The sequence below is a fragment of the Pogona vitticeps genome, chromosome 2 (assembly GCF_051106095.1).
Source record: "Pogona vitticeps strain Pit_001003342236 chromosome 2, PviZW2.1, whole genome shotgun sequence".
Taxonomy (NCBI): Eukaryota; Metazoa; Chordata; class Lepidosauria; order Squamata; family Agamidae; genus Pogona; species Pogona vitticeps.
Window position 1 is genome coordinate 149,932,030 of NC_135784.1, and position 27,900 is coordinate 149,959,929.

The 27,900-nt window shown below is 43.3% G+C and overlaps 1 protein-coding gene across 7 annotated transcripts; it reads left to right on the top strand.

Annotated features, from left to right (window-relative positions):
- The first annotated feature begins 7,259 nt into the window (after nucleotides 1-7,259).
- On the top strand, nucleotides 7,260-27,669 carry NACA (nascent polypeptide associated complex subunit alpha). 7 transcript variants are annotated; one of them, XM_020785897.3, is made up of 11 exons: nucleotides 7,260-7,600; nucleotides 8,395-8,466; nucleotides 11,366-11,491; nucleotides 13,219-13,299; nucleotides 15,332-19,087; nucleotides 21,200-21,285; nucleotides 23,930-24,007; nucleotides 24,782-24,928; nucleotides 25,228-25,356; nucleotides 26,744-26,866; nucleotides 27,547-27,669. In XM_020785897.3, the coding sequence occupies exons 2-11, from the start codon at nucleotides 8,397-8,399 to the stop codon at nucleotides 27,559-27,561; spliced, it is 4,611 nt and encodes a 1,536-aa protein (XP_020641556.3). In that variant the 5' UTR covers nucleotides 7,260-7,600; nucleotides 8,395-8,396; the 3' UTR covers nucleotides 27,562-27,669. The 7 variants fall into 7 exon arrangements, with proteins under 7 accessions (XP_020641556.3, XP_020641582.2, XP_020641589.2 ...); XM_020785923.3 differs by lacking the exon at nucleotides 15,332-19,087 and having other exon boundaries at nucleotides 7,466-7,600; XM_020785915.3 differs by lacking the exons at nucleotides 7,260-7,600; nucleotides 8,395-8,466 and adding an exon at nucleotides 10,112-10,256.
- Nucleotides 27,670-27,900: the final 231 nt, after the last annotated feature.

The window sequence follows — 27,900 nt, forward strand, 5'->3', positions numbered from 1 at the left end:
ATTCAGTTCCAAAAAAGGCGAAATAATAGACACATCAATAATGACTGCAGTTATACGTTTATTATTTCATATTATTTCCGGGGATTGAAAATTACGTTACCACAAGCAGTTCTTGAAAGCTTTTAGTCTTCCATTTTGGACATCATGCCAAGTTTTTAAAAAAAGCCAGGACAAAATGAATGCTTTATAAACTAATGTTTTTTTTTTCATAGATGCCATCACATTTGCTGCCACTTTTTTCCTCCCAACCAGAAGCATGCTTGCAGTCAGCAGCAGTCATTTGCTCATCCAAAGACATTTCTCCACCTTCCTTCCCAGAGTGGAGAGGAGGGCAAAACAATTGGCAATGGGGTGGTATACGAATCAAATAAATAAATAAATAAATTCCAGCTGAGAAGTGGGGCCAGCAAAGGAAGAGACAAGATCAACTTCTCTTCCCATTACGTAGTTATACCAAGACCTTTGGGGAGGATATGGAAAAGGCTTCTTGCTGCCCTGGGAGACTGTTGGCTTCAGTGACGTATTCCAGTTCTTGAACTGGCCGGTGTGAATGATCACAAACATTCTGGTCCTCTCCAGTACATCTCTTTTGAGCATAAAGCAGCTTTACTAAAGAGCAACGGACAGCACCAAAGAGGAGAGACACATCCATAGAGCTAGGACCCATTGTAGTGTCCCTGCATCATGGAAGCACCATAGCGTTCTCCCTGGAACACAGAAGTACGAAAGAAAGGTTTGGAAGGGGCAAAAAGATGAGAAACCAAAAAAACAAAACAAAACAAAAACCACCTGAGATTGAAATCACACTTCTTCAGACATTGTATGAGGAAATAATGAAATACAGAAATCACAAGTAAAACATTCAAATCATTCATTGGCTTTAAGAATCTTGGTTGTGTGATTACATCTCATGTGCAGTAATTTATGGTCTATGTTTGGTGTTAAGTTGTATTGTAAATAGAAGAGAAAGCAAATAACCAGACAAAGGCTGTATTTCATTTTCCCCCATATGTTTGAAGAAGTAGATTTGATCCACAAAAGCTCACATTAAAATATAATAGTTAATCTTTAAAGTGCCACCTCGTTTTTGTCCTTTTTTGTTTCTTTGGATGTTACCTGATATGCTTGCACAAACTAAGACGTCTACCTCTTCTAAAACTATAGCAGTTGAAGTTACCAAATATTACTAAATATTAAATAGTCACGTCACTAAATGTCCACTAACTAGGACATTCACTAACGCTGGATTCCATACATGCTGAGGGAACAAGAGGCACTCAGGAGCAGCTGGCTGCCCGCAGAGTTGTTTCTTCTTGAAATGCTGCCACTTAAAAAGAAAATAAAAGAAAACTAGCCCTGCTCCTCATCATAGCAGCAGCCAGAAAATTCAGGAGTTAAGCAAAGGAAGCCGTCACTAGGACTGAGGTTATAAATGGGGTGTGGGTGGGTGGCGATAAGGAAGTGCCTTCAGGTCTTCTTCACCAAGCTTTTAAATCAAAGGATACTTAGGGTGACCACATGTCTCATTTCAGAGGACATGTCCCCCGTGAGAGCATCCTGCTTGAAGGCCACTCTGATCCATTTTTGGTTCAAAGGCTACGCTCTATCACTTCAAAGCTAGGGGCCTTGAATTTGCCCATGCCCAGTTAGCCCCCAGAAAGTAGGTGCACAGAGATAGAAGTTGGAAGCAACAAGTTCTATAAGGAGAAATATAGTTAATTATAACAACTTCGGAGAGATAATATAACAACTGGGAGTAAAGCTATAAAAGTTGGATATAACAACAGCTTGCCATTGCTTTCTAGGGCATTATTCCCAGACATTTTGAATGGAAATCCAGGTTTTATTCCTTTTTTTCATAACAGTCCTAAGGAGTTACTGCCATCCCTGCCTGGCATACATGCAAAGTAAGAAACAACACAAGTTACTAACGTTTGATCTGCCCTGTTAATTTGAGGATGGTGGAAGGATTGCACCCAGCCGCATAAGAAGTTATATTGGTAAAAGAATTCAAACTCTGTACCAGTTACCTGGTTAAAGTCCTCTCCAACCTGGCAAGGTGTGCTGTATTTATATTTGAATTAAAGTAAACATTCATACGGTGAAAGTCCAGTGTGTATTGGGCGAGGGCCATGCTACCACAATACACTCGAATGACCCCTGGCACATTTGAAGGGGGCCACAGACTGGAAACAATTCTTCATAAACCACCTTATAAGGCTCATTATGCAACTTTTACAATCCTGATCTAGCCTATATTTCTTTCATATTGTGTTTATGGCCATGGTGAAAAAAAAGGTTGAAAATGGCTGATTTAGACTATATTTTGCATAAACATTCCACAATCTTTAGAAAATGAATTAAGCCATTTATTAACTAGTATCCTGAACGTTGTCCAAAGGACAGAGGTAGACACACTACTATATTAACAAAAAGGGAAAAAATACTTAGACTTTGGAAAATTTGCCTTTTTTGGGTGGCTGCCCTTGGGATTCCTCCAGCTGGCATGGCCACTTAGATAGGGAATTCTGGGAGTTGTAGTCCAAAAAGTAACTTTTCCAGTCTGACTCAAGTGTTCACCTCATATCACAGCCTACTTGAAGACTGGCAGACTGATCATGTATGTATGCCATTGGAAGTAAATCCCACTGGGCCAAACAGGACTTCTTGTTGTTTAGTCGTTAAGTCATGTCCGACTCTTTGTGACCCCATGAACCAGAGCACACACTCCTGTCTTCCACTGCCTCCCGGAGTAAGGTCAAATTCATTTTGGTAGCTTCGATGACACTGTCCAACCATCTCATCCTCTGTCGTCCCCTTCTCCTCTTGCCTTCACATTTTCCCAACATCAGGGGTTTTTCCAGGGAGTCTTCTCTTCTCATGAGATGGCCAAAGTATTGGAGCCTCAGCTTCAGGATCTGTCCCCTTCCAGTGAGCACTCAGGGTTGATTTCCTTCAAAATGGATAGGTTTGTTCTCTTTGCAGTCCAGGGGACTTTCAAGAGTCTCCTCCAGCACCACAATTGAAAAGCATCAATTCTTCGGTGGTCAGCCTTCTTTACGGTCCAGCTCTCACTTCCATACATCGCTACTGGAAAAACCATAGCTTTGACCATGCGGACCTTTCTCGGCAAGGTGATGTCTCTGCTTTTTAAGATGCTGCCTAGGTTTGTCATTTCTTTCCTCCCAAGAAGCAGGCGTCTTTTAATTTCCGGGCTGCTGTCTCCATCTGCAGTGATCATGGAGCCCAGGAAAGTAAAATCTGTCACTGCCTCCATATCGTCCCCTTCTATTTCCCAGGAGGTGAGGGGACCAGTGGCCATGATCTTAGTTTTTTTTTATGTTGAGCTTCAGACCGTTTTTGGCGCTCTCCTCTTTCACCCTCATTAAGAAGTTCTTTAATTCTTCCTCACTTTCTGCCATCAGAGTGTTATTATCTGCATATTGGACGTTGTTGATATTTCTTCCAGCAATCTTGTTTCTGGTTTGGGATTCATCCAGTCCAACCTTTCACATGATGTATTCTGCATATAAGTTAAATAAGCACGGAGATACTGTCATACTCCCTTCCCAATTTTGAACCAATCAGTCATTCCGTATCCAGTTCTAACTGTTGCTTCCTGTCCCACATAGAGATTTATCAGTAGATAAGGTGGTCAGGCACTCCCATTTCTTTAAGAACTTATAGTTTGCTGTGGTCCACACAGTCAAAGGCTTTTGTGTAGTCAATGAAGTAGAAGTAGATGTTTTTCTGGAACTCTCTGGCTTTCTCTATAATCCAGTGCATGTTAGCAATTTGGTCTCTAGTTACTCCCAAGTAAATGTTTAATACGTAAAGCAGGAATGGGAAACATTGGGTTTTCTTCATATTCTGAACTACAGTTCCCACAATGCTTTACGATTGGCCATGATAAGTGGAGGTGATGGGAGTCAGCCCAAAGATTTTCTCAGCCCTGGTTTATAGCATGAAGAGATTATCTGTGTAGCTCTGGTGCTCCACCTAACAATACACAGTGTGCCATGGACTTGACAAACCTGTTTCTATAATCTGCTTGGAATTAAAAAGAAAAAAGAAAGAAAAGAGGCTTCCTAATTACTTGGCACGCCATGCCACATGGCTTGTAACTCTTATTTTGCTTGGCAGAGTTAAAGCTATACAAGCCTATCTTCAATTATGGTCTCTGAGAATTAAACAAGATACACGGGACAAGGGTGTTTTAGCCATCTATTTGTGCTGTTCATATATAAAGCAGGAAATGGGAGAGACTGATTGATATGTCACCTTGCTTCCCATAGGGGACCCAGGGTGGCCCACAACAATTACTGTAAAACTACACGATCATGAACAATTTTTAAATAAACCAGAGCTTGAGATTTTTTTTTTAAAAAACGTACATCGATATTAGAAAACATATGTCAGCATTAAAACCAAGATCAAAAACCATTAATAAAACCTATGTAAAAATCTTTTAAGTTTAATAAATATAGCATTCCTGAGACCTTTATTGCTTAAAAGATTGCCTGAAAGGGGAGGTTTTTGCTTGATGACAGAGGGACAAGAGGGAAGGGCCAACCTGGTTTTTCAGGGCAATGCATTCCAAGCCTGGGAGGATCTACTGAGAAGGCCCTCTCCAGAAGATCTTAAAAGCTTGGGGAAATGGTGGAATCAAGAGAAGGGCCTCCCCAGAAGATCTTAAAAGATTCATATGGTGTGATACAATTTTTCGAATAGTCTGGACCCAAGCTGTATAGGGCTTTATCGACTATAACCAGCACTCTGAATTGAGCCTGGAAACAGGCTGGCAGCCAGTGAAGCTGTTGCAATAAGGAGGTTACATGTTCCCTGGTGCCAATGCCAGTCAGGCATCTTTCCCTTGTGGCCATCTGTGCAACAAGCCCTTGACCACCGAAGAGAGTTCTGCTGGATGGCGTTGTGCAAATGCAATGGTGGAAGAGAATTGCTTCTTTGCTGCCACAACTGCCACAGGGTAGGCTTTTCAATGGGCCATAGCCCATGGTCGATCAGATCGATTCCATGTTTCCCAACATTGCCACTCTAGTCTCCACCCCACACATTTTATCATCCACAGCTCCCTGCTAAACTAAGGAGCAGGTCTGGCTGCAGTCCATGGGAGAAGGCACTTAGGAGTGATCCTGTTAATAGCCTTGACCATTTCCTCATTCCAGAGATCAGCCAAGACCTCAAAAGGATCATTTGCCAAGACAGTAGGAAACTCCCCAAAACTTGTCAAGAAACTTTTTGAAACCACCAGTTTCAAAACTGGTGGGTATCTCTCCTCCTTCTGGGAAGAATTTTCATTTTTTTAAAGGTGTAAATAGTACAGTATAGTACACCAGTGGTGTTCTAATAGACTCTTTAACAACTTTTGCTTCCTTCTTCTGCCTCTTCACAAAGAAGCAGAGGATGTGTTCCATTTCCCAGTACTGTATCCTGAAATAGCTATTGTCTTAAGTCACTGAATGATACTGGAAAATTGAAACTGGGACGGAAATTCAAAACCTCAAGCTCTGCTTTGGTTCAACCCTAGTGACCTCTGGAAAATAATCAAAACAGAGTGGTCCTATCCACACAGAAAACCTCTGACAGGGACCCATAAAGGTGTGGGTGGGAATGCTCCTAGGATGGGCTGGTTTGCTCTAAAAAGTACATCATCTGATTGCTGGCAAAAGGAACAAACCACCCCCATAGCAGACCAAACAGCAGGTCAATTATAGGGACTGCACGCTGCAAATGACTTTAATTCAATTACCACAAAAGGAATATGCGAGAATTAGTAGTGAATAATAAGCTTAATGAGCCATTTGTTTCAAGGTATTTTTAAAAAATGAAACATGGCAGAATTTACAAGATGTGTGAAACAATGGCAGGAGATGCACTATGAGAACACAATTTGCATTCAAAGGAGGACTTGGAGACAGAGAAGCACTATTCTGCATATGCTTATATGGAGAATAAGGTACAGGAACATTGATATGTAAGCTTTCTTGTGGATAAGAAAATATTTGATAGAGATGGACTTATTGGTAAAAATTACTGGTAAACATTATTGGTCTTTATTAAGGATAAATTTGTACTGAATGTTGAAGATCAGATGACATAAGAACTACTGTCATCACTACGTACTTCTCTGTATTCTTGACAACATCTTTAAAGACTGGTTGATTCAAAAGAAAGCATGATTGTGAAGGGAGAGGTTATCAGTATCATCTGACATGGCATGAATCAGTATTACTAGCTGACAATTTAGACAGTCTACAAAGGTTATGTAATAAAACCAATGAAATAAATAACATTGTCTAAAAATGACTGTTAACCAATTTAATGGTAATCAGTAAAAAGCAAGTACAGTACTGCAACAGCAGTCTATGATCCAAAACAAAAAAGTTGACAAATTTACCGTATGTACAGTACCTTGAATTTAGCTCAACACACAGCAGGATTATAGCCACACAATAAATGTCATAATAGAGATGGCTTGGAGCAGCTTGCTTAAGAATATAATATGCAACCAAGCTAACACTTTGTTTGGAGAACATGCATTGTACAGTATACGGGAAAAGGAGTGCAAGAAGAATATGTTGGCTAAAGAACCTTAGATAGATTCTTTAGCCAGCCAATTGCATCAAACAGCAACATTCAAATTCAAAAGAGGCATGACGTCCAGCCTCATTAAGAATTAAAAGAAGACAAAGCAACATATGGTTGCAGGCCAACGTCAACAAAACGGTGCCATTGACCTCTGGTTCTATTTGTAGGCTTTCAAAAGCGTGTAGTTTACCTCTGCATGGACAGTATGTTGGACTCAGTGGTTCTCAAACTGGAGTCTCCAGATATTCTTGGGATGCAATTCCCAGAAGCCTTCTCCATTTGCTCTGCTGGCTAGGATTTCTGAGAGTTGCAATCCAAGAACATCTGGGAACCTAAGGATGGGGAATCACTGGACTTGATCACTTTTAGGTCTGATCCAGCACGGCTCTTCTCGCGCCCTCTCACAGCATCTGGGGAGTCCCCTAGCTCTCCTCTAGTCACTAGGGCACCACCACTTGAACACAATGAAGCCGTCACAACAACGCAATCTCATAAGACAACATCGGCTCGCAACGTAAGCCCTCTGAGACACCACGGAGCTGTCCCAACGCAATCGTATCCACGCCCTCCACTCCGACGGAAGCCCCCCCCCCCTGAGTTCCGCCGGTTGTGCTCGGGCGACAGGCGCCTCGAGGCTTCGGCAAGCCCTTGTGCTCCGGTTCGCGACACTCCTGGCAAGCCCTGGCATTCATTCTCTGCAGTTACTACCCAACCGGCTCCCTCTCCCCGGCTCCCCCGCGGCACCGGGCCCACAGGAGGCGGCCCTCTGGGCGTCGCGGAGGTTCTTCCCCCTCTCCCGCCCTCGCCCTGAAACACCGAGGGCCGCCTCGCCGAACGCGACGCCCAAGAGGAAGGAGGCGCAGCGGGCTGACGCGCCAAGGCCCCCCCCGGAGGGACCCGGAAGCTGTTCTCCCTCAGCCCGGAAGTTGCCTTTCTCCCCCGCCTCTCGCTCTCTTTCTGCAGCCATCTTGCGACCTGCTCGCCGTGGACAGTAAGTGTCTTGGTTTCTATCCGCCGCCATCTGTCTCTGGGAGCGCTTCGCCCGGGAGGGCGGGGATCGTCCGAAGATGAGGGAGGCCTGGACGGCGAAGAGGGAGGTGTCGTTGGCTGCCGTCCGGGCTGGGCCTCCGGAAACCCAGCGGCGGCCTCGCTCGGGTCCCCTTTGGCCCGAGTCGTAGGGCCTTTTCTCAGGGCCTTGGGAACGGGGGCAGGCAGGAATCGGGATTGTGAGGACCTCCGAGGACTGGGGGGCCAAGCGGGTCTTCGCACATGCTTAAGAATGGGAAGAGGCAAGTGGGGGCGGAGGGGGGCGGCGCGAAGCCCTGGTTCCTCCGCTGCTGTTGCCTAACTGGAGCGCCTTCGTTCCGCGGGGCGCCCTCTTTGCGAATGGAAGGACGTCCCCGTTAGGGTCAGGCTGTACCCTTCGGGTTTTAAGGGGCAGCGGCAGCAGGATCGCCGGCGAAGAGGGTCTCCTGCCTTGGCACCCTGGGCGAGAGCCGCTACTTTGGGTTGATTGTTTAGCAGAGGGGACCCCATCCGTTTCTCAGAGGGGCAGAGCCAAAGTTTACAATGGACAGACAAAATGGTTTGAACACTTTGAAACTTCAAGCTTAAATAGATGTAAACATTTTTAGGAGTACTGCTGTGACAGGTTGTATCTAGAGGTGATGTTCGTGTTCTGAGTTTCAGGTATATGTAGTTTGTCTGGTTATTTTGATTGTGGAGGAGCAAGATTTATGAAGAGTGCCAAAAACATAAGTGAGTTTTTCTTTATTTCTGTTCCAGAAATGCCTGGTGAAGCCACAGAAACTGTCCCAGCAACAGAACAGGAACTGCCACAGCCTCAGGCTGAGACAGGTTAGTGTCATGCATGACTAATACACTTTTTAAAAGGATCCTGGAACTCATCTAGGCGGTAATTTAGCTGAGCAAACAAGTCTACTGGGAGAGGTGGAACAAGCAGATAATTAAAGAGTAGTACAGCATAGTGGCTGGAGGACTAAGGCTGCAATCCTTTGCAAACTGACTTGAAAGTCCTATTAAACTCAGTGGAGCTTTCTTCTCAGCGGATGTGTATAGGGTTGCAAATGTCAGAGGCCCCTGGTTTGTATCTTGCATTTGCCATAAATTAACTACAACAGTGACTTAAAGAAGATGCTATCTCTCATCTCATTTGAGGCACAAAACTCAGAATAATACAGATCTATTTCACAGTATTCTTGTGAGGGTTGCTGAAGCAATGGGTGGGAAACACTTTGAGTAAGAAATTCTACATATGTTTATTTTGACTTTGAAAAGTGGAAAAAAAGCATTTTGACTTAAATTGTTCTATGTTTTTATTAAAGTTAATCTCTTTCCAGTTTGATGAGTTGCAGGTTCTGTCTGGCATGGTAGTAGCATGTGTAAAAAGAATCTTGAATAGATGAACACTGCTGTCCACCTTGGTTCTGCAGGTTCTAGAGTATGATGCTGTACTAATATTAATGACTGAGTTTCTGATTTGTGTATGTGTACTAACATGGTGTAATCACTAGATGAATTTTTTTTAAAAGTTCTTTATTGCTGTAATCTGAGCCAAATATTAGGTGCCTGCTCGCTGGTTTTGGCATTTGTTCTTTCTTGTGTGGCCTTTTTGCAGTATACAAGAGATAGTGACATTTTTATGGCTGTTCTTTATTTCTTATATCTGAACCCCAAATAAAAATAGTAAATTGTTATATATTACCGTATAATGTGTGTTGTCACACTCTTGTTTCTTTATAGCCACCATATTCATTCAGGCAAACTTAATTTTGTTTGTATGTTTGCAAATTTTAAAAAGTGCAAAAATGCACCTAAAGGTAAGCCTTGCTTGTTTTAAAATACCATCTCTAGATAGTCTTCCCAACTATTCCACGTGTATCAACTTTCTTTAGGAAGGAGGAGAAAGATGGTTTGAGAATTAAAGGGCACAGCTACATAATATTCCTGAACCTATTTAACAGTCAGGAATAGGATGTTGATACATGTTCAGTCCATAATAATTTTGCGGCTTTTGAGTTTCTTCTTGTAAATTGGTGGTGACTTGTTTAACATACAATAGCGTGATTGTAAAACTTGAAGAAAAATGATATGCAAACAGTCAGATCTCAGACCCAGAACTTTCTTTAAATCTGCTAAACTGGTTAGGTTTCATGGATTGCTCATTCACTTTGTAATGCTGTTTAAATTAAGTGCAGACCAATGAAGCAAGTTGCATCTGTAAGCCAAAAAGTTACAATCCAGTTCAGAATTGATCAAGCATCTTGCACCTGGGTTATAAAACACAATTGATAATTGTGCTGGTAGCAAGAGTGCCTCATTCTAGTAGAAAGAGCAAGGAGTTGATACTGCTTTGAAAAATCTGGTTATATTTTGAAGTGGGGGTGGCAGGTACTTGTGGATATTTGTCTTCATTTTTAACTTGAGATTTACTAACTCTCAACCCTCACATACGTTATGTTTCCACTTGTCTGTCTTGAAGGTATCATGGATGCTGGTTAGCTGAAGGCCAGGTTTCATTGCCTTCCACATTTCTGCTTGGAAGCTTAGGGGACACTGCATGACTCTTTGACTGGGTCCACTCCTACATATAACTACGCATGGGGATGTTGTGCACTGCATGACTGGTAAATGCAATGATTTCTGTCCAGGGTGTGTATGAGTTTGATTTGGAGACAGAGGGGAAAGTTATGTTGGGTGATCAGATGGTGCTCTATTGAGTGACATTCCTCTGTAGCGAGCAGTAATTAGACCTACTGAGAATGTAAATCTAAGCAAAGTCCACATTGATTATATTCTGCTCAGATGGTTTATACTGAGGCAATGTCTCAACGCTCCTTTAAGGAGAAGAGATGGCTGCAGATGCTAGTGTAGTGCTTGGTAATGTGTGTGACACACAAGAATGATTGGAGTTAATATGGGAAGGTTATTAGGAAACCTGGCATGGAAAACAGGTTTTACATTGCTTTGATCTAGCCTTGCTGCTTTGATTAAAGGACACCCAAAAATCACCTCATGCTGGAGGTACTGTACTCATTGCGAATCTGGAAGCAAGATAGAGGACATTAGCAATAAGGGAGCATGAAAGTACCAGAAACAGGTAAAATATCAGGAGATAGAATAGAATTTATACAACCAATTTCAAAATCATGGCATCTGTCCAGTCTTTTTTTATTAGAATCCAGTACATAGGAATTGTGTTCTGCCAATTCCTGGGCAGTAGGAACTACAGATATGAGCTCTGAAGATGATTCACTATTGCTCATGACAGCTACACTGTTTAGTTACCCCTTTATGTGTATGTCTACTGCTACAAAATTAACTCAGCCCAAACTGCCCTTTGAGTGATCAGTGCCAGCCTTCAAAAGCAGAGGTCAGCTAAATTCAAACTGACAACAACATGTATGTGGCCACATTGCCATGGGTGCTGCAATCTGTAGGAGCCAATAGAGCCAGCCCTAAGGCGGTTCAGTCTATTGGAGCAATGTCATAATTTCCTAGACATTTTGTCAAATTTCTCTCTAAAGTAGAAGATTGTCTTTAAAATGCTTCACACATAAAGGTTTGTTTTAGGAGCTCTAACGTAGTTTGTCTCTGGGCTACCAAAGATAACTGGCACGTTCCCCCACTGTTCCTTTTGGATACTTTCACTCTTGGATGGCTAACTACGCCATGAGGCATGTGTGACCGTTGTCGGGTTTCTTAAGTTGTATCTGAACAATTGACACTATTGCAGTAACTCACGTTCCTGGGGGCCCCCTGGAAGCGATGCTGACAACTGAAGCGTCCAGCCCAGTTGCCACCAAGAATCCTGAGGTGGCAGGCAAGGGTACTCAGGCTGAGACTACTCTAGAGTCTTCAGGTAGGAGGATGGAACTAAAAGAATATTTTAAAAAATGAAATAAGAATCAGTATACCTGTGCACAACTCCCAAAATTCCAGCTTTATAAGTTGTATCCCAAAGTAAAAAGCTGTTTGTGTGAAAAGTTCTTGGATGTGCTTCTTGTGATATGTAATGTGTAGAAGAGCTTGTCACATATTTGTTATGCCCTTTCTTTTTCCACCTTACCTACCTCCAGATGTTTCAAATTAATTAAGGGGGGAAAGCAGCCAAAAAAGTTAAAAATAATCCTTCCAAATAATCATTTAATAGAGTGGCTGTGATCCCATGGTACAAGGAGTCCTTTTTAAGATTTGCTCCCACAAAAGGCAAAGCTTCATAATGTAATTTTGAGATATTCTGCTTCTTCCTTAGTATGGAGCCTGTCACTTTCTGCTTATACCTTTTTCTTGTATTAAATATTTTAAGCTATGCAGTTTGTTTGTTTCTTTGCTTTCCAACTTCTGCCTGCATTTCCAGTTCCTGCCCAAGAATAGGTACAGAATAATTATGACTGCCTCCTTACATGATTTGCATCAGTCATTCAGTGGGCTGTTTGGTGGCCAGTACAAACAAATGTGTGTGGTGGTTCTTTGACTGCCTAGCTTTCAACATTTTGATGGAAATAGGAACCAGAATCTGCAGGGGCTAGTCATTTCATTCATAAAAGCCCACTATGACAACATGGAAATTAAATCTCTGTCCAGGTTTTCAAGGTTGTTCTTGGAAAGCTTAGAACTGAGGCAGAGCTTCAGGCACATGCTGTAAAGAGACACACATTTGTAAAATGGAATTAGTGTGATTTTCATGGATTGCAGCTCTTCTTTTGCCATAGGACAAATAAGATTTGTTCAGCCAGAGCAGTTGCTAAATCTGGCATTTACCTCACTCTGCTCCTGTGTATTGAATTCTGATGTCATTTCAGTCGTGCTATGAAGCAACAGCTCTCATGATTAGGGGCATTTCCCACACTAGCAAAAGTTTTGCCCTCACTTCTCATATAAGTTAAATGAAAATAGCTGTGACAGATCCTGAATCCCCTCAAAATTGTTTATCAAGTTATTGTACATTGTAAAATTTGTATTAGAAAAGAGTTTTCCTTTTTTAATCCTACCTGATCCTAGTGAAACATACCACTTATTTTCATATTTAAATAAGATTTAAAGATTCCATGTTGTGTGAATAACATATGATAGGTTCATTTTTGTCTCACAATCAGACATCTATATAACAGTCTCTTCATTTGAGGTCTCACTGGGTCATTAGTTTCATATAAAAGCCATTCACACTCTTCACAGCAGACTTGCAATGTTGCCTAGTGCAGTTATTTACTCTCACTTTACATGTGTAGTTTGTAAAGTTTAAAAGCTGCTTTTCAAGATTCAGATAAAATGATTCTTGAAGTGAGTGATTCTACAAATATTATGAATGTCTGCTTCCCGAGCTGCACACCAGTGTTTGATGTAATGAGCAGTGTTTGCTGTCCATAGTGACTTATTTAAAGCAAACTTATTTTAGCTCTTTTCTGAGTTTGAATCCTGGCAAATCTGAAGTGGAAGCAAGCAGTGTAGTTCTGCATAGAAGGCTCTTTGCATCAGGGGAATGCAAAGAACTTTCAAACAAAGCCAAAAATACAGATCCTTTTAAACTGTTCTTGCCCCTCATGTATCGGTTAACTCTGTAATATCCTGTTGTTCTTACTTATTTAGCTCCTGTCATTCCTCCCCCCTTTGCTGGCGTTCCCGAAGCGCCTGCAGCTTGCTTTCCTGAGCCTCCCATTCAAGCACCAGGTATTTGTTCTAAATCCCAGTGTGTGACTCCTTAATAGACGTTTGCTGTGCTGTATTAGTGTAGTTAAATTAGCCATACCATTTTGCAATCTGGTTCAGCTGTTAAATTTTTTTTCTTGTCTCAATGAGATAAATTTATAGAATAAAAACTTCCCTGTGGACTAGACTGAGTTTGTGACTTATCTGGGGAAGTAAATTATGGATGGGTCTAGACATTAGGTAGATAACCTGATCCTCTCTGTATTGGAGTGAGCAATACCTAAGGGTCTTCAGGTCATTTCAGCCCTTCATTCGCCCCAACAGTTAAAGAAATGACTTAAAAATGAAGGAGGAGGCATATAGAAACCTTGGGGTGTAATTTGTCATTTTAAGGCAATCTCCCCTTTCCCTTTCAGGTATGAAAGAATCTTTTGTCTTTTTAAAGAAACAGAATGAGATCTTAAAGTCCTTTTCATGTCTTTTTCTTTCTTTCCTTTTTTATGGGAATGGTATAACCTTTAAATGGCAAATCATGTTCTCCAAGCCTTCTGGGGACATGATTTGCCTTCTTTGCAAAATGATGATGGGGGGGGGGACAGGAGTCAGCAGTCCAAATGTCACATTTTGTCTGCTCTGTTTCTCAGTGGAATGACAACAGAGAGTAGGTTGTCTCCCTTTGATCTAGGTAAAGGTTCCCCTTGACATTTAGTCCAGTTGTGTCTGACTCTAGGGCGCAGTGCTTATCCCTTTCTCCAAGCCATAGAGCTAGTGTTTGTCCGTAGACAGTTTCCATGGTCACGTGGCCAGCGCGACCAGACACTGAATGCTGTTACCTTCCCACTGAGGTGGTAGCTATTTATCTACTCGCGTTTACATGCTTTTGAACTGCTAGGTTGGCAGGAGCTGGGACAAGCCATGGGAGCTCACTCAATCACGTGGATTCAATCTTACGATGGCTGGTCTTCTGACCTTGCAGCACGGAGGCTTCTGCGGTTTAACCCGCAGCGCCACCACAACCCTCCCCTTGATCTAGATTATCAGAATTGACAGCTTGGTTTTACGGTGCAGATAGTAATCTGTTGGCAGGCACACCAATAGTGTACAATGTGGTGTAGAATTAGTTCTGGAATACCTTGCATTGTATTTAAAAGGCCAGTGACAACTTGTGTCTCCTGGGATGGTCCTCCCAAGTGTCTGTGACCTGCAGAGAATGTCATTCTGTTGTTCCCGTGAAGAGTTTGCATGAAATCCAGTGGCTTTATCTTGGAAATTTATAGTTTGAATTACTTGCAAATCTGTTTCTAGTTACACCTGCTCATACTTGGAATGTGGGATGGACACATTGAAATATAAGATGGGTCACAATTCTTGTTCGCAAAATTTGTTTCTGTAGCCAAATATATCCAGCTGGTATAACAACCTTTGTCTTTATAAATGAAACTTATACAACAAAAGTAATTGCACCTGTTGGATAACTCTGTGACTTAGGCACCTGGTTGCAGATATTTCACTGTCTAGAGATCTGGGGACCATAAATGCCCAATACTGGGCCTTGGAGATCTACTCCCACACCAGTTACCCCTCAAAATATTTTCTTAGAAATATGGATTCTCAAACTGAAAATATATTGTGTGTCTTCTAATGGCAATTTTTAAAAAGTTAGTGGTGGGTGACCCTGGGCATGGACAAGTTCCCTTAAAACATTTGCCTCTAAGCTTCTCCGAAGGCACAAGGGAATTATTTGAAACCATTTTTCTTTAAATTTTCTTTCAAAATGTTGGGGATGTGTGCTGAGGGGCTGCATTTGGCCCCCTGAGGACCACATCCATTCTTGTAGTGCAATATCAGCTCAGTCTGAAGAACTGCTGCTGCAGAGACATGACTGATGAGGGGATGGGGGAATATAAATAATCTATTTTCTGGAAGCAACTGCAGTAATTTCCGTCCCACAGGTAATTGAGCACAATTTCTGTGTGAGAGGTTTTAGATAACCGTTTTTTTCCTTCTCATGGTTTTCCATTCATCATTGATTCACTTTTTTTTTCTCCTTTAGCTGCTGTTTCAAGCTCTTCTGTTTCTAGAGCTGCTCATCCTTCCTCTTCATCCCATGATGCTAACTGCCCTCCTGCTGGACTTGGCCCTTTCAGTACTCCACCGGCACCTGCTGGCTTCACAGCACCTTCTGGCCAGCCTTTCTCCCTCCTGGCTGCCCCGTCTGTTCCCTCAATGCCTGTTGGGAATATTACGAGTGCTGTCTTGCCTTCTGCTTTTCCAGCTGGGGCAGTTCAGACTCCTCCTCCTCCCTTGAAACCCTCAAATTTGGCTGCTTCTGCACAAATAGCTAGTCCCTCATCTCCAAGCATACCTCCTCCAGCCCCAGTATTTTCCCCTGAGTCTCTCTGTGCCCCTTCTCTGTCTTCCCCTGTCACAACAATGCCCGCTGTTCCTTCAGTCTCAGTTTCTCAGATCCCACCCCCAGCCCCAGCTCCTTTCATTCTCCCTGTAGCTCCTGTTTCTCCTTCTTTGACTCCAACTCCCACTGTTCCTCCTGTTGCTTCAAGCCCCATTTCTACTTCTGTTGACCTTCCCATCAGCCCCACAGTCCCTCCCAGCTCCCATCTTCCAGTTTCTGCTCCTGTGGCCCCATCATCTGTTTCCTCCCCTGTTCCTTCAGTGTGTGCATTTGCTCCCTGCCCATCCCCACCGCCTCCTTTTCCTACCCCTACAGCCCCTTCTTCACTCCCTGCTCCTCCTGGCCTAGGGGCTCCCATTTCACCCTCTGTGTCCTCTCCCCACATTGCTAAACCTCATGATGTGGTGCAGCCGGTATCTCCTCTCAGCCCTATGGCCTTTCCAGTGCTTGCATCTAATCCCATTGCCCCTCTGAGCTCTACTTGCCAGCCCATGACTCCTCCTTTGGCATCTATTTCTAGACCTACAGTACCCACATATTCCTCTGTAGCATCTGCCGGCCTTCCTGGGGCTTCTCGGTCTCCATCACTCCCTGCTCCTAGAGCATTCATACCTTCAGGACCTTCTGTGAAGTCTGCTTTTGGCCCTAGGGCCTCAGTAGGGCCATCTGGAACCCCACTGGTACCTGCTGGGCTATCTCCAAAACTTGTTCCTGGCCCTCCTCTGGCCCCCACAGGGTCTGCGTCTAGTCTCATGGCCCCTACTGGATCGCCTTCTGGTCTTGTAATGCCTCCTCTGGCCCCAACAACCATTGGTTCTCCTTCCGTGGCACCTGCTGAGCCACCTGTAAAATCTGCTTCGGGGCCTGCAGAGTATGAGTCTACTCCTATAGGTCTGACTCAGGCAAAGCCTGTGGCCATTTCTGGGCCCACATCACCTTCTCTGACCCCTGCAGGACTTGCTGCTGGTCCTATATGCCCTTCCGTACTTGCTTCAGCACCGGTGCCACCTGTTTCTAGCCCTGCAGCTCCTCCTCTGGTTCAAGCAAGCCTCTCTTCTGCTCCTGTGGTGCCTCCTGAGCTGCCTGTAAAATCTACTTCTGGACTTACAACTCCTCCAGTGGCCTGCGCGGGGCCTGTTCCCATAGCCCTTCCAGTGCCTGCTTCTAGTCTTGTAGCTCCTCCTCTGGCTCAAGCAAGGCCCACTTCTGGTCCTATGGCTCCTGCTGGGCCACCTATAAAACCTACTTCTGGGCCTGTGCCACCATCTGTGACCCCTGCAGTACCTAGTCTAACACCAGTCTTACCTGTTTCTGGCCCTGCACCTCCTCCTCTGGCTCAGCCAAGCCCCTCTTCGGCTCCTGTGGCACCTCCTGTGCCACCTGTAAAACCGGCTTCTTGCCCTGTTATTCCTCCTCTTGTCCCAGCAGGGCTTGTTTCTAATCCTGCAGCTGCTGCAGGGCCTGCCCCTACACCTTTGGCAGGGGCAGGACTCCCTACAAAGCCCCCTTCCCCTTCAGACTCTGTTTCTGGCCCTGGAGCTCTTCCTGTGGGCGAAAAAGGCATGATTTCTGGTTTGGTGGCATCTAGAGAAGCAAAGCCTGCCACTGGCTCTGTGACCCCAGCAAGGCCTGATTCTAAGCCAGAGGTAGCTGCAGGGCCTGCTGGTAATGTAGCTTGCCCTTCAGAGGCTACCTCTGGCTCTCTAGCCCAAGCAAGGGCTGCCCCTGCAGGGCCACCTTCAAAATCTGTTTCTGGTCCTGTAACTCCTCCAGTAGCCCCAGTTCTTAATCTTGTGGCACCTGTTTCAAAGTCTGTGACTCCTGCTTTGGCCCCCATTTCTGGGGATGTGGCCCAAGAACTACCAGCTCCTAAACCATTGGCAGCTGGAGGGCTTCCTATAAAACCCACCCCTTCAGCAGCTGCATCTGGCCCTGAGCCCTCACCAGGGCCTCTTTTGCCACCTATTTCTGGCCCTGTGCCAGTAACTCTGGTAGGGTCTCCTCCAACACCACTGGCACCAGCAGTGACACCTGTTTCTCCTTCAGGGCCTATACATGCTTCTGCAGCCCCAGCAGAACATGCTTCTAGTTCTGTGACACATGGTGCCCAACCTTTCATTCCTGCCACTAGCACTGTAGCCCCTTCTGTAGCCCCAGCAGTGCCTGCAGCTAAGCCAGTGGCACCAGGAGTGCCCCCTGTGACATCTCCTGCCTCCTCCACAGCTTCTCTTCCTTTAGTTAGTCCTCCAGGGCCTCTCCCAGCAGCAGCTATTCCTCAGGACCCAGCAGGACAGGCACTTGCCACACCACCCACGAAACCTGCTTCTCCTGTGGCATCTCCTTCTGACCAGGTGTCCCTAGTGGAGCCTGGTTCTAGTCTTGTAACTACCCTAGTGCAGCCATCTGCAAATCTTCCTGTGGCTCCAGAAGGAATTACTTTTGGGTCAGTGGCACCCACAGCACCACCTGAGAAGCCTGCTTCTCCTTCAGTACCAATTTCTGGCCCTGTAGCATCTCAGACTGTGACACCTCCTTCGGCACCTCCTTCAGGGCCTCTAGCACCACCGGTGGGCCCAACAAGCCTTGCTTCTAGTCCTATGGCTCATTCCCCTGGCCTTGTAACTTCTCCTATGGTCCCAGCACCCCCTGCTTCAAATCCTTTGACACCTGTTCAGCCTGTGCTCTCTTCTATGCCTGCCACTGTACCCCTTGCTGTCTCTGCTTCGGTGACCCCTGCTGCTTCTCTTTCTAAGCCTCTAGTGGCTTCTGCTTCTGGCCCAGTAGCTTCTCTGGTATCATCTGTCACCCCTTCTTCTGGCACTCCCTCTGTCACCTCTCCGTCAGCTTCTCCTGTGTCCTCCGTAGCACCATCTCCTGCTACTTCAGTGGCTCCCAGCCCAGTCTCTGCTCCCAAATCATCACTTGCCCTTGGTGACTCTGCTCCCTTAGCCCTGGGAGTGTCCCAGGTTTCTGCCACCCCTGCTGGAGAGATAGTAACTCCACAAAAACATCTGGCCTCTGCTGATCTCTCTCTTTCTGGCCCAGTTACAGGCACACTCACTCAACCTGCTTCTGCTGCGCTGCCTCCTGCATCCCCTGTGAAAAAACTAACTCCCTCCTCTGTGCCTCCTAAGTCATTGCCTGTTTCATCTTCATCTGATGTACCATCAGAAGTACCCTCCCAACCCCCCATCCCCTTCTCCACTGTCTTTGAAGACGACGAGCTACCACCTTTGATCCCTCCAGAGGTGCCTGCTGGGGAGCCACCTCTGCAGCCAGTCCTGGTGGATTTCTCTCCTAAACCAGCGGTGGCTCTGGCTGAGGTCCCAGCAACTTCTCCTCTTCTTCTTCCTCCTCCTCCTCCTGCCAAACAGCCTGTCCTGAAGAATGACAAGGGTATTTGCCTCCTCCGTTTGCTGTGTGCATGGATATCACCAGCTCACTGAATACTAACCTCTCTGTAGGGCATTGTTGGCCCTTTGCTAGCCCAGAAAAGTAGCATCTAGGAATGATTTGAAGAAAGCCAATACTACGCCTAGACTGAGCTGTAATCAGTTGCAGTCAAAGCTAGTTGAAGGCTCTTTTGTGTAGACTCAAGACCTACACATAAGAATGTATGCCACAAATTAGCGTCTGTCTCACACTAAGCATGCTGTGGATGTCTTACAGATGGTGTGATGTAAGCCTTACCTAGACTGGTATTTCTAGAACAGCACTAACCTAGAAACTCTAATCACAGCTTGGTTTGCGTAGCACTTGCTCTCTCGCCAATCCTAGTTATTTGCTTGTAATTGAGCTTCATAATAACAGCTGCCTTGAGTGACATGTTCATAGGTTTAGCATGTGTTGCCAACTCCATGTTATGATGTAAAGTTTTATCTGAAACAATGGCACTGGAAGGAGACACTGCACTTTAATCTTAATATCCTATCCCCCTCTCACTTTGCATTGTCTATATTTCAGTCTGCACTTGGAACATGGAATATTTTTCTTTCTTTAAAATGTCATAAGTAGATTTTCTGTTAAATACCTGTTAAACTGTTTCTGTATTTATGTGTTAAATTCAGGCATCTGCCAAAGATCAGACATGGTTCTCTGTGTAGCTGTGGTTTTGTAGTTCTGTGTAACTACCAGTCCCTACAGTTTTCTTTGATAATTATACTGCCATGGGAGAATATGTTGAGATTTGTTTGTGAATGTTGACAGACGAGAGGGGTTTATCATTCTTGTTGCAGGAAGAGTGTGGATAAAGTATATTCTGGTGTGTAGTCTCCTTTAGTCATTTGGTTCTCTCTGGCTTGCATCAGAGCCCTCCCCATTGCCTGCCGCACTAAATAGGTCCTTGAGCCAGAAGCCCACAGAAATGTGGAAGGACATATGCTGCAGACAGTGAATGCATACATGTAATAGTCATGGGAAGCATATTACATGAGACAGTGATGGGTGGAAGCATGTGGAACTGGAGGTTGCAAAGCCTATTATGATTTTTGTTACGTTGAAAAAAAGGTGGTGAATCAGCAACATTCAGTTGTAAATTTTTTACAGCTTGGCAAAGTGTGGTTATCACAAACTGTGAAAGAATAGTAGGAAACTGCAGGTGATGGAGAAGGAGTGGGCAAGTCTGCGGCATGTTTCTGCTCTTCAGATTGTGGTCTGAATTGAACTAAAGCTCAACTTTCCACTTTCTTACTACTTACACTTCTGTTTAAAGAAGAGGTGACTCCTTAATCCTGACAACACAAGGACATTTATGCTCGTAGAGTCTTTTTCCCATAATATTGTTGTGCTCTGCCTTTAAGAGCTCAATGACATTGCTATATTATCTGTCTAGAGCAGTGGTCCCCAACCTCAGGCCTCCAGATATTCTTGGACTCCCAGAAATCCTGGCCATCATAGGTAGTGGTGAAGGCTTCTGGGAGTTGTAGTCTAAGAACATCTGGAGGCCAAAGGTTGGGGACTACTGGTCTAGAGTATCTGCACCTTCCCAAAATTTTATCTGGCACAAAGGCAGCTCTTTGAAATTCTCCTCATCGCCCTATACAGGTCCAGTGATAATTTTAAGTCAGTGCTTTTCAGTTTTAAGATCCATAAGAAATACCAGTTTGGTTTGGGTGGATTGGTATTCTACACAGTCTTTTAGCCCAGACTGAACAAAACTAAAGAACATATTTTACCATTACCACCTCTGCATGACTGCTCAGTTTGAAGCCATTATGAAACAAAGCACTGCCTTTTCAGTATTCTGTGTATGCTTGTTGTCTGCAAATTGCAGTCTTTCCATGTACGTTTCCACTGTTTTGTTACCTGTCTAGGAATAGTATCCTGTACCCCAGCTAATTCTGAAGTTTGTTGGCTCAGTGGTGAGCTTTTAGTATGCATTGGCGCATTAAAAGAGTGAAAGGTTCTGCGTGACCAAACAGCAAAAAACCTTCCTGTGTTGCCTGGGCCTGCCTGCCACTCCCAGCCAAGACCAATCTGGAAAAAAATTATGCATGTTTGTTTCTGTAGGGTCTGGAACAGAATCAGACAGCGATGAATCGGTGCCAGAACTTGAAGAACAAGACTCCACACAGGCCACAACACAGCAGGCACAGGTGAGAAGTTAAGGAAAGCCTCAAATGATCAGGGCAATGTATTTAATGCACATTCTTTGTAGTGCCATGGAACGTTGTGATTTTGGAGCAAATGTATCCATGGCCAGAAATTCTCTAATCAGATTTGTGGTTTGGAATGGTTTTATATCCATGCTGCTGTATAGAATTGATGTTAACATAGCAGTTAACATAATTTCCTATTTGATGTGTTTGAGCTAAAAAAAGGCATGTTTAAACTCACAGAGAAGCAAATTATGTAAATTTAATCTATAAAAATAGTTGCAATTTACACTTTTGCAGCTGACGGATAATCTATTCAGTCTGGATTTTATATAAGGTAATAAAACAGGGTCAAACTTAACATGATGGACAGATTTCAATGGTTGATCATTCATGACAGTCGATGATAGATTGCAAGGCCTGGATTGAATAGCACATTCTTGGACCATTTCAAGGATCATAGGCAAAGAAACTATAGTGGCAAGTTCTCTGGAAGAACAACAGTTGCTGTGAAATTGTTCCTCACATCACTGTTTTGTCTTAGCTATTTCTGCCCCTTTGTTTTGCTTACTGTTCAGCCTGAAGAAGAGTTATGAATGCTTGGTCAGTACTTTGTGATATTTTATATCCTAATAAGGATAATGTCCTGCAGTGGTTGCATGTTAGTTATCCTGTCCCTGACCCCTTCTACAGAAATCTCAGTAGACATATGTTTTGCTTCTGGAACCCAATCAAGTTTGATAAGTTTTCATGGGAAGGAATATTAGTCACAAAGCATCCATTTAGAATACTTCTCTATATTCCTTTGTAGTCCTGAAAGGGTAAAGTCAATATATAGTCATGGCCAAAAATATTAGCACCCTTGCAATCTTGTCAGAAAATGCAACCCTTCTCTCAGAAAATTGTTGCAGTTGCAAATGTTTTGATACTCACATGTTCATTTCTTTGGTTTGTGTTGCAACAACACAAAAAAACAGAGAAGAAAAGTCAAATGTGATACAATCCCACATAGAAACCCAAAAATGCACTGGCCAAAATTATTGGCACCCTTTACTTTATATTTGGTAGCACGTCCTTTGGAAAAAAGATAACTGAAATCAATCGCTTCCTGTAACCATGAAAGTTTCTTACACCTATCTACTGGAATTTTGAACCACTCTTCTTTTGGAAACTGCTCCAGGGCCTTCAGATTTGGAGGATGCCTTCTCCCAACTGCTGTTCTGAGATCTTGCCACAGGTGTTCTATGGGATTCAGATATGGACTCATTGCTGGCCATTTCAGAACTCTCCAGCGCTTTGTTTGTAACCATTTCTGAGTGCTTTTTGAAGTGTGTTTCGGGTCATTGTCCTGCTGAAAGACCCATGACCACTGATGGAGATGCAGCTTTCTGACACTGACCACTATATTGCATCCCAAAATTCTTTGGTAATCATCAGATTTCATGATACCATTCACACAGTCAAGGCATCCAGTGCCAGAAGCAGCAAAGCAACCCCAAAACATCTTTGAACCTCCACCATGTTTGACTGTAGGGACTGTGTTCTTTTCTTTGAATGCTTCATTTCTTTTTCTTTAAACAGTGTCATGATGTCCTTGACCAAAAAGCTCTACTTTTGTCTCATCTGTCCACAGTACGTTCTGCCAGAAGGATTGTGGTTTTGTCATTTAAGTTTTGGCATACTCCAGTCTTGCTTTTTCATGCCTTTGTGTCAGCAGTGGTGTCCTCCTGGGTCTCCTACCCTTTTCATTCAGATGTTGACGAATAGTGCGAGCTGACACTCGTGTACCCTCTGTGTGCGCATCAGCTTGAATTTGTTTGGAAGTTCATCTGGATTCTGTATCCACTATTCAAACAACCTTTCATTGTAATTTTGCTCTTCCATCCATGTCCAGGGAGGTTAGCTACAGTGCCATGGGCTGTAAACCTCTTGATGATATTGCACACAGTGGGCACAGAAATATTAAGATCTCTGGAGATGGACTTGTAACCTTGAGATTGTTGATGTTTTTCCACAATTTTTCTCTCAAATCCACAGACAACTCTTTACACTTCATTCTTTTCTCCATGCGCAGTGTTACACACAACATAAAAGGTTAAGTCAACCTTTCTCCATCTTAACTGATTGCAAATATGATTACTATATTGCCACACCTCTTATTTGTGACAGGTGTGTCTAAGTACAAAATAAAGGAGCATCACATGCTTGAAAAGCAATTATTTCTTACAATTTAGGCAGGTTGCCAATAATTTTGGCCAGTGCTTTTTTGGGTTTCTGTGTAGGATTGTATAAGATTTGACTTCTCTGTGTTTTGTGTTGTTCCAATGCAAACCAAAGAAATGAATACATGAGTACCAAAACATTTGCAACTGCAACAATTTTCTGAGAGAAGGGTCGCATTTTCTGACAGAATTGCAAGGGTGCCAATATTTTTGGCCATGACTGTACCTGAGTGTTCTGAGTTTGTCACTGAAGCCATGCTATAAAGTGGGAGTGACGTTTGCTTTGGCCTGCACTGAAAACATTGAAGAAGCAGTTCACATCTCCCAGATAAAATATTCAGTGATAAGTTGCATCCATGAGGTAAATCTGCTCAGGTTTCCTTTTAATCCCATGTTGTAACTTTCTCTTTCTCTTTTGGCAGCTTGCAGCTGCAGCTGAAATAGATGAAGAACCAGTTAGCAAAGCAAAACAGAGCCGGAGTGAAAAGAAAGCACGGAAGGTAAAACAAAGCAAAATAACATAATATGATTCCTAGCGTTTGGCTTGATTCAGAGGCACTAATAGCTAGTCAGATATTTTCCCTTTAGAAGATCACATGTACATAATAATTTGGACATGCCACTCCTTTCATGTTTGAAAGGGATTTTTATTGCAACCATCAAGGAAGTTCATCGTTGCCCACTTGCGATGACTGAAACAGCATCCTCATTTCCCACAAGGAGGCAAAAGAGGAAGGTTGCCTAGGGTGGGCTAGGAACTGACCTATTTCTCTGGGATCTTGTCCCTACCCTGCCCATTACGTCATGAAATGTAGCAGGGTACAAGATAATCAACAAAATCAGTTTGCCAAGAAAAGGAAAGAAAACAAAGAAAAAGAAAAAAACAGGGCAGAGCAGCTTATGTTAACATAGAACAATTTACAAAGAGCCTATTGGCTCTTTATTGGGAGAAATTTTATTTTGCTGGAATTAGAAGAAGAGGCAAGCTCTGATTTGATTCTGAAGTTGTGACTTCATGTAGGGAAGGTGCTGCAATGCATAATGCAGAGTTAGTGTTACAACCAAGAACAGGTCCATGGCTCTATGCTGGTTCCCTTTCAGGAAAAAGCTTTTGATTGTTTGTTGAATTAATCAAGAAGAATAAAAAGATACGCACTTCCTTGGAAGTTCTACAACCAGGAATTGTATTACAGGAACTTACAAACACCTTAGGCTGCCTCAGATGCTCAGTAATGTAAAACCCCTTTCTCTGTGTTCTCTCTTTGTTTTCTAAGGCAATGTCCAAGCTTGGCCTTCGTCAGGTCACAGGTGTAACCAGAGTTACTATCCGGAAGTCCAAGAATATCCTCTTTGTCATCACTAAGCCAGATGTATATAAAAGTCCTGCATCAGATACTTATATAGTCTTCGGTGAAGCAAAGGTGAGCAGGGCCCAAAAATGCTAGGTTGAGCAGACTGGGCACAGTGGGATGTTTTTGGTTTGGCTGGGCATAGTTAGATTTGGGTTTTGGTGTTGTAGTAACCCAGTGGTACTGGGTAGCCTCTGGAACCTGTTTTATTGTAGCAAACAGTTTTTTTCTGCTAAAAAAACCTGTTGTTCCTTAAGTAGTGCTTGTGAAAAATCTCAGTTCTGTTTCCCTTGTTCATCTTTTTTCTTTTCTTTACAGTTACAATGGCCTCACCGATTTCTTTCTAATTTTTGTCTCACCTTTCTCAACAGATTGAAGATTTGTCACAGCAAGCACAGCTGGCTGCTGCAGAGAAATTTAAAGTACAAGGAGAAGCTGTTTCAAACATTCAAGAAAACACACAGACGCCTACTGTACAAGAAGAAAGTGAAGAGGAGGAGGTATGTCACTTATCTGTGAGCCTGGGCATTCATTCAGTTAAGGACTTGGAACTAGGAGTTGTGGTTGGAGTATAGCTATTGAAGTTATTAATTTTGCCATGGTCCCTGGGACATGTTAGAAGCCAGGAAGAGCCAGTCCTTCTGTTGAGGCTTCCTGGATTTTGTGTTTAATAAAATGTTACTATATAACTCTGGTTATTCTTCAGTCAGGAATCAAGAGGTACAGCCTAGTGCTAGTTCTTCTCAATAGTTGTGATGGACAACCTGCAGTAATTTATTTCATTTTAGTTTCCTTCTATGTTTGAATCACTAGTTCCTGTAAGTTTAGCATAACACTCTTGGTTCATTTGTGATTGAACTGCAGACAGAGACTTAACAGTGTCTCAGCTTCCTGATTGAGCCCTGAAGTATTATTTTGCTATTGCGTCAATAATTTGGGGTGAGGTTGAACCCATTCCCAGATAATCTCTTTGGGTCCCTCCAGAATAGTGATGCCAGATGCTGCACAAAGAAATAATAGAGCCAGCGGATTTCTTTTGTTTCTGAGATTGACAGATGGGAGAATAACACTAGTTTAGTGGGTGCTTTTTGTGTGTGTGTGTGTGTGTGTGTGTGTGTGTGTGTATGCCTTTACAGAATACAAGTGACTATAAATGTACCGAGGCTTGGAAAATGTCACCCCTTGTGAAATGAACTGTCACACATTTAGCTGCCTAATAAGTGGGCAGCTGTTGAAAGTCTTTCCTGACTAATCCAGGTTTGCATTTTGCTGGCAAGGTAGGCGACCTTGCTTTTTTCATTACAGAGGGAACCCTTTTTTTGCCATTACCTGGCATGGAGGTACCAATACCTCTCTAATGACAAAAGAAACTGAACAGAACTCACAAAGAGTGCATTCTCTTGCCTGCCCTTTTATCATTCCCCTTTCTCTTGCATTCATGTCATAAGTTATATATTACATAGCAGTGCAAAATGTAGTTTGGGGGATTTGGATCTGTTATTATTAACTCTATATGCAGTTCTTAATTTCACTGAAGGAAATATTGCCTGTTCTGATTTTGTTCTTATCACCTTTACTATGAATACTATAGCTTATGGTTCCCTGTCCTACCACCCAGTAATATCATGCAGCCCTACTTGTATTCCATTTTTATAGATGACATTCTGAAATAAAATTAGCACATTTTTCAAACTCAGTGAGAAGTTAGTAGTAGTAACTGGATCCTCATTTCATCACCTTCCTGGCATGCTTGAGAACCTTTATGGCTATTGTAAATTTATGGTTGAAGGGATACTTAAGGTAATAAGGACTCCTCACTTGGTCCTTTTGCTTAACAGCAAAGCTTCAGTGGTTTCTCTAAGAGAAAAACAATTTCTTCCCATGTAGGTTGACGAGACTGGTGTTGAGGTGAAAGACATTGAGTTAGTGATGTCGCAAGCGAACGTTTCCCGGGCAAAAGCCGTCCGTGCTCTGAAGAATAACAGTAATGATATTGTAAACGCTATTATGGTAAGTGCTTCAGTGAACGTCTTTTGTCGCTTGCACAGTTAAGAATCCTGAGTCTGCTGAATAGATGGAAAAGTCTGCATGCCCATTTTAAATTACCATTTCACTTAACTAAATTGCTGAAAAGAGTGTTCTTTCTTGCTCCCAGTACTTCTGCTACCTGCTCTCATGTACAACGCAACATATGTTCAAGGACACACATACATTGGGAATTGGCTTCCCTGTGCTACAGGTTAGCTTTGCATAGGTATTTAACAGTTGGAATTGGCTATATCTCGTCTCAGAGCTATACATCCCAAGGTTCTCAGAGATGGTGAGAATACTTTCCATTAAACCATCCCAGCACTTTAAGTGCAGATATAGCCAGAATGTTTCCTTGGGGACAGATATATGCATCAGTGCTCAATGTTATATCCTAGGCAACTGCTGGGGAAACCAGACACTGTATCTTTGTCTGTCCTCATCTGATCACTTTATCATAACTAGATTTACAGTGTTTGTGTTCCTTGTCCTCTTGTCTAAATCACAGGCAGCCATAATAATGGCCCCCAAGGTTATGTGGCTGTACAATGTAGGTAAACAAAGACTGTTTTGCTCTGAAAAAGTCCCATGAACGTCTACATCCCATCAACTAGGGGTGGACAAAGAGAGTTTCTAATTTGCTTCTTTCTACTTCTTTCCAGGAATTGACGATGTAGCCACCCAGAAAGGGGAACTTTTTGGTGTTACAGAGGAGAGCAAATTGCAGCTGGCGTTAAAATTTGTACTATTTCTATCAGTTAATAAAAGTTGTGGTTTAAAGGGTTCACAGATCTTTATTTTTCTTTTTAACAGCACATTAAATTCCTCAATACAGTAAAAGTTGTGGTCATTGGTCCAGTTCAGATCATCTGCTGTTGCTTTTGACAGTTTCCTGAGATGCTTCCGGTTCCTTAAAAATATGCTGGAACGTCAAAGAACTTAGTTCTTCATGTGGGGCTTCAGAGGCACAATGTGTCTTATTCTGTATTCTGGCGGTGGAAATCTGAAACTCAGTC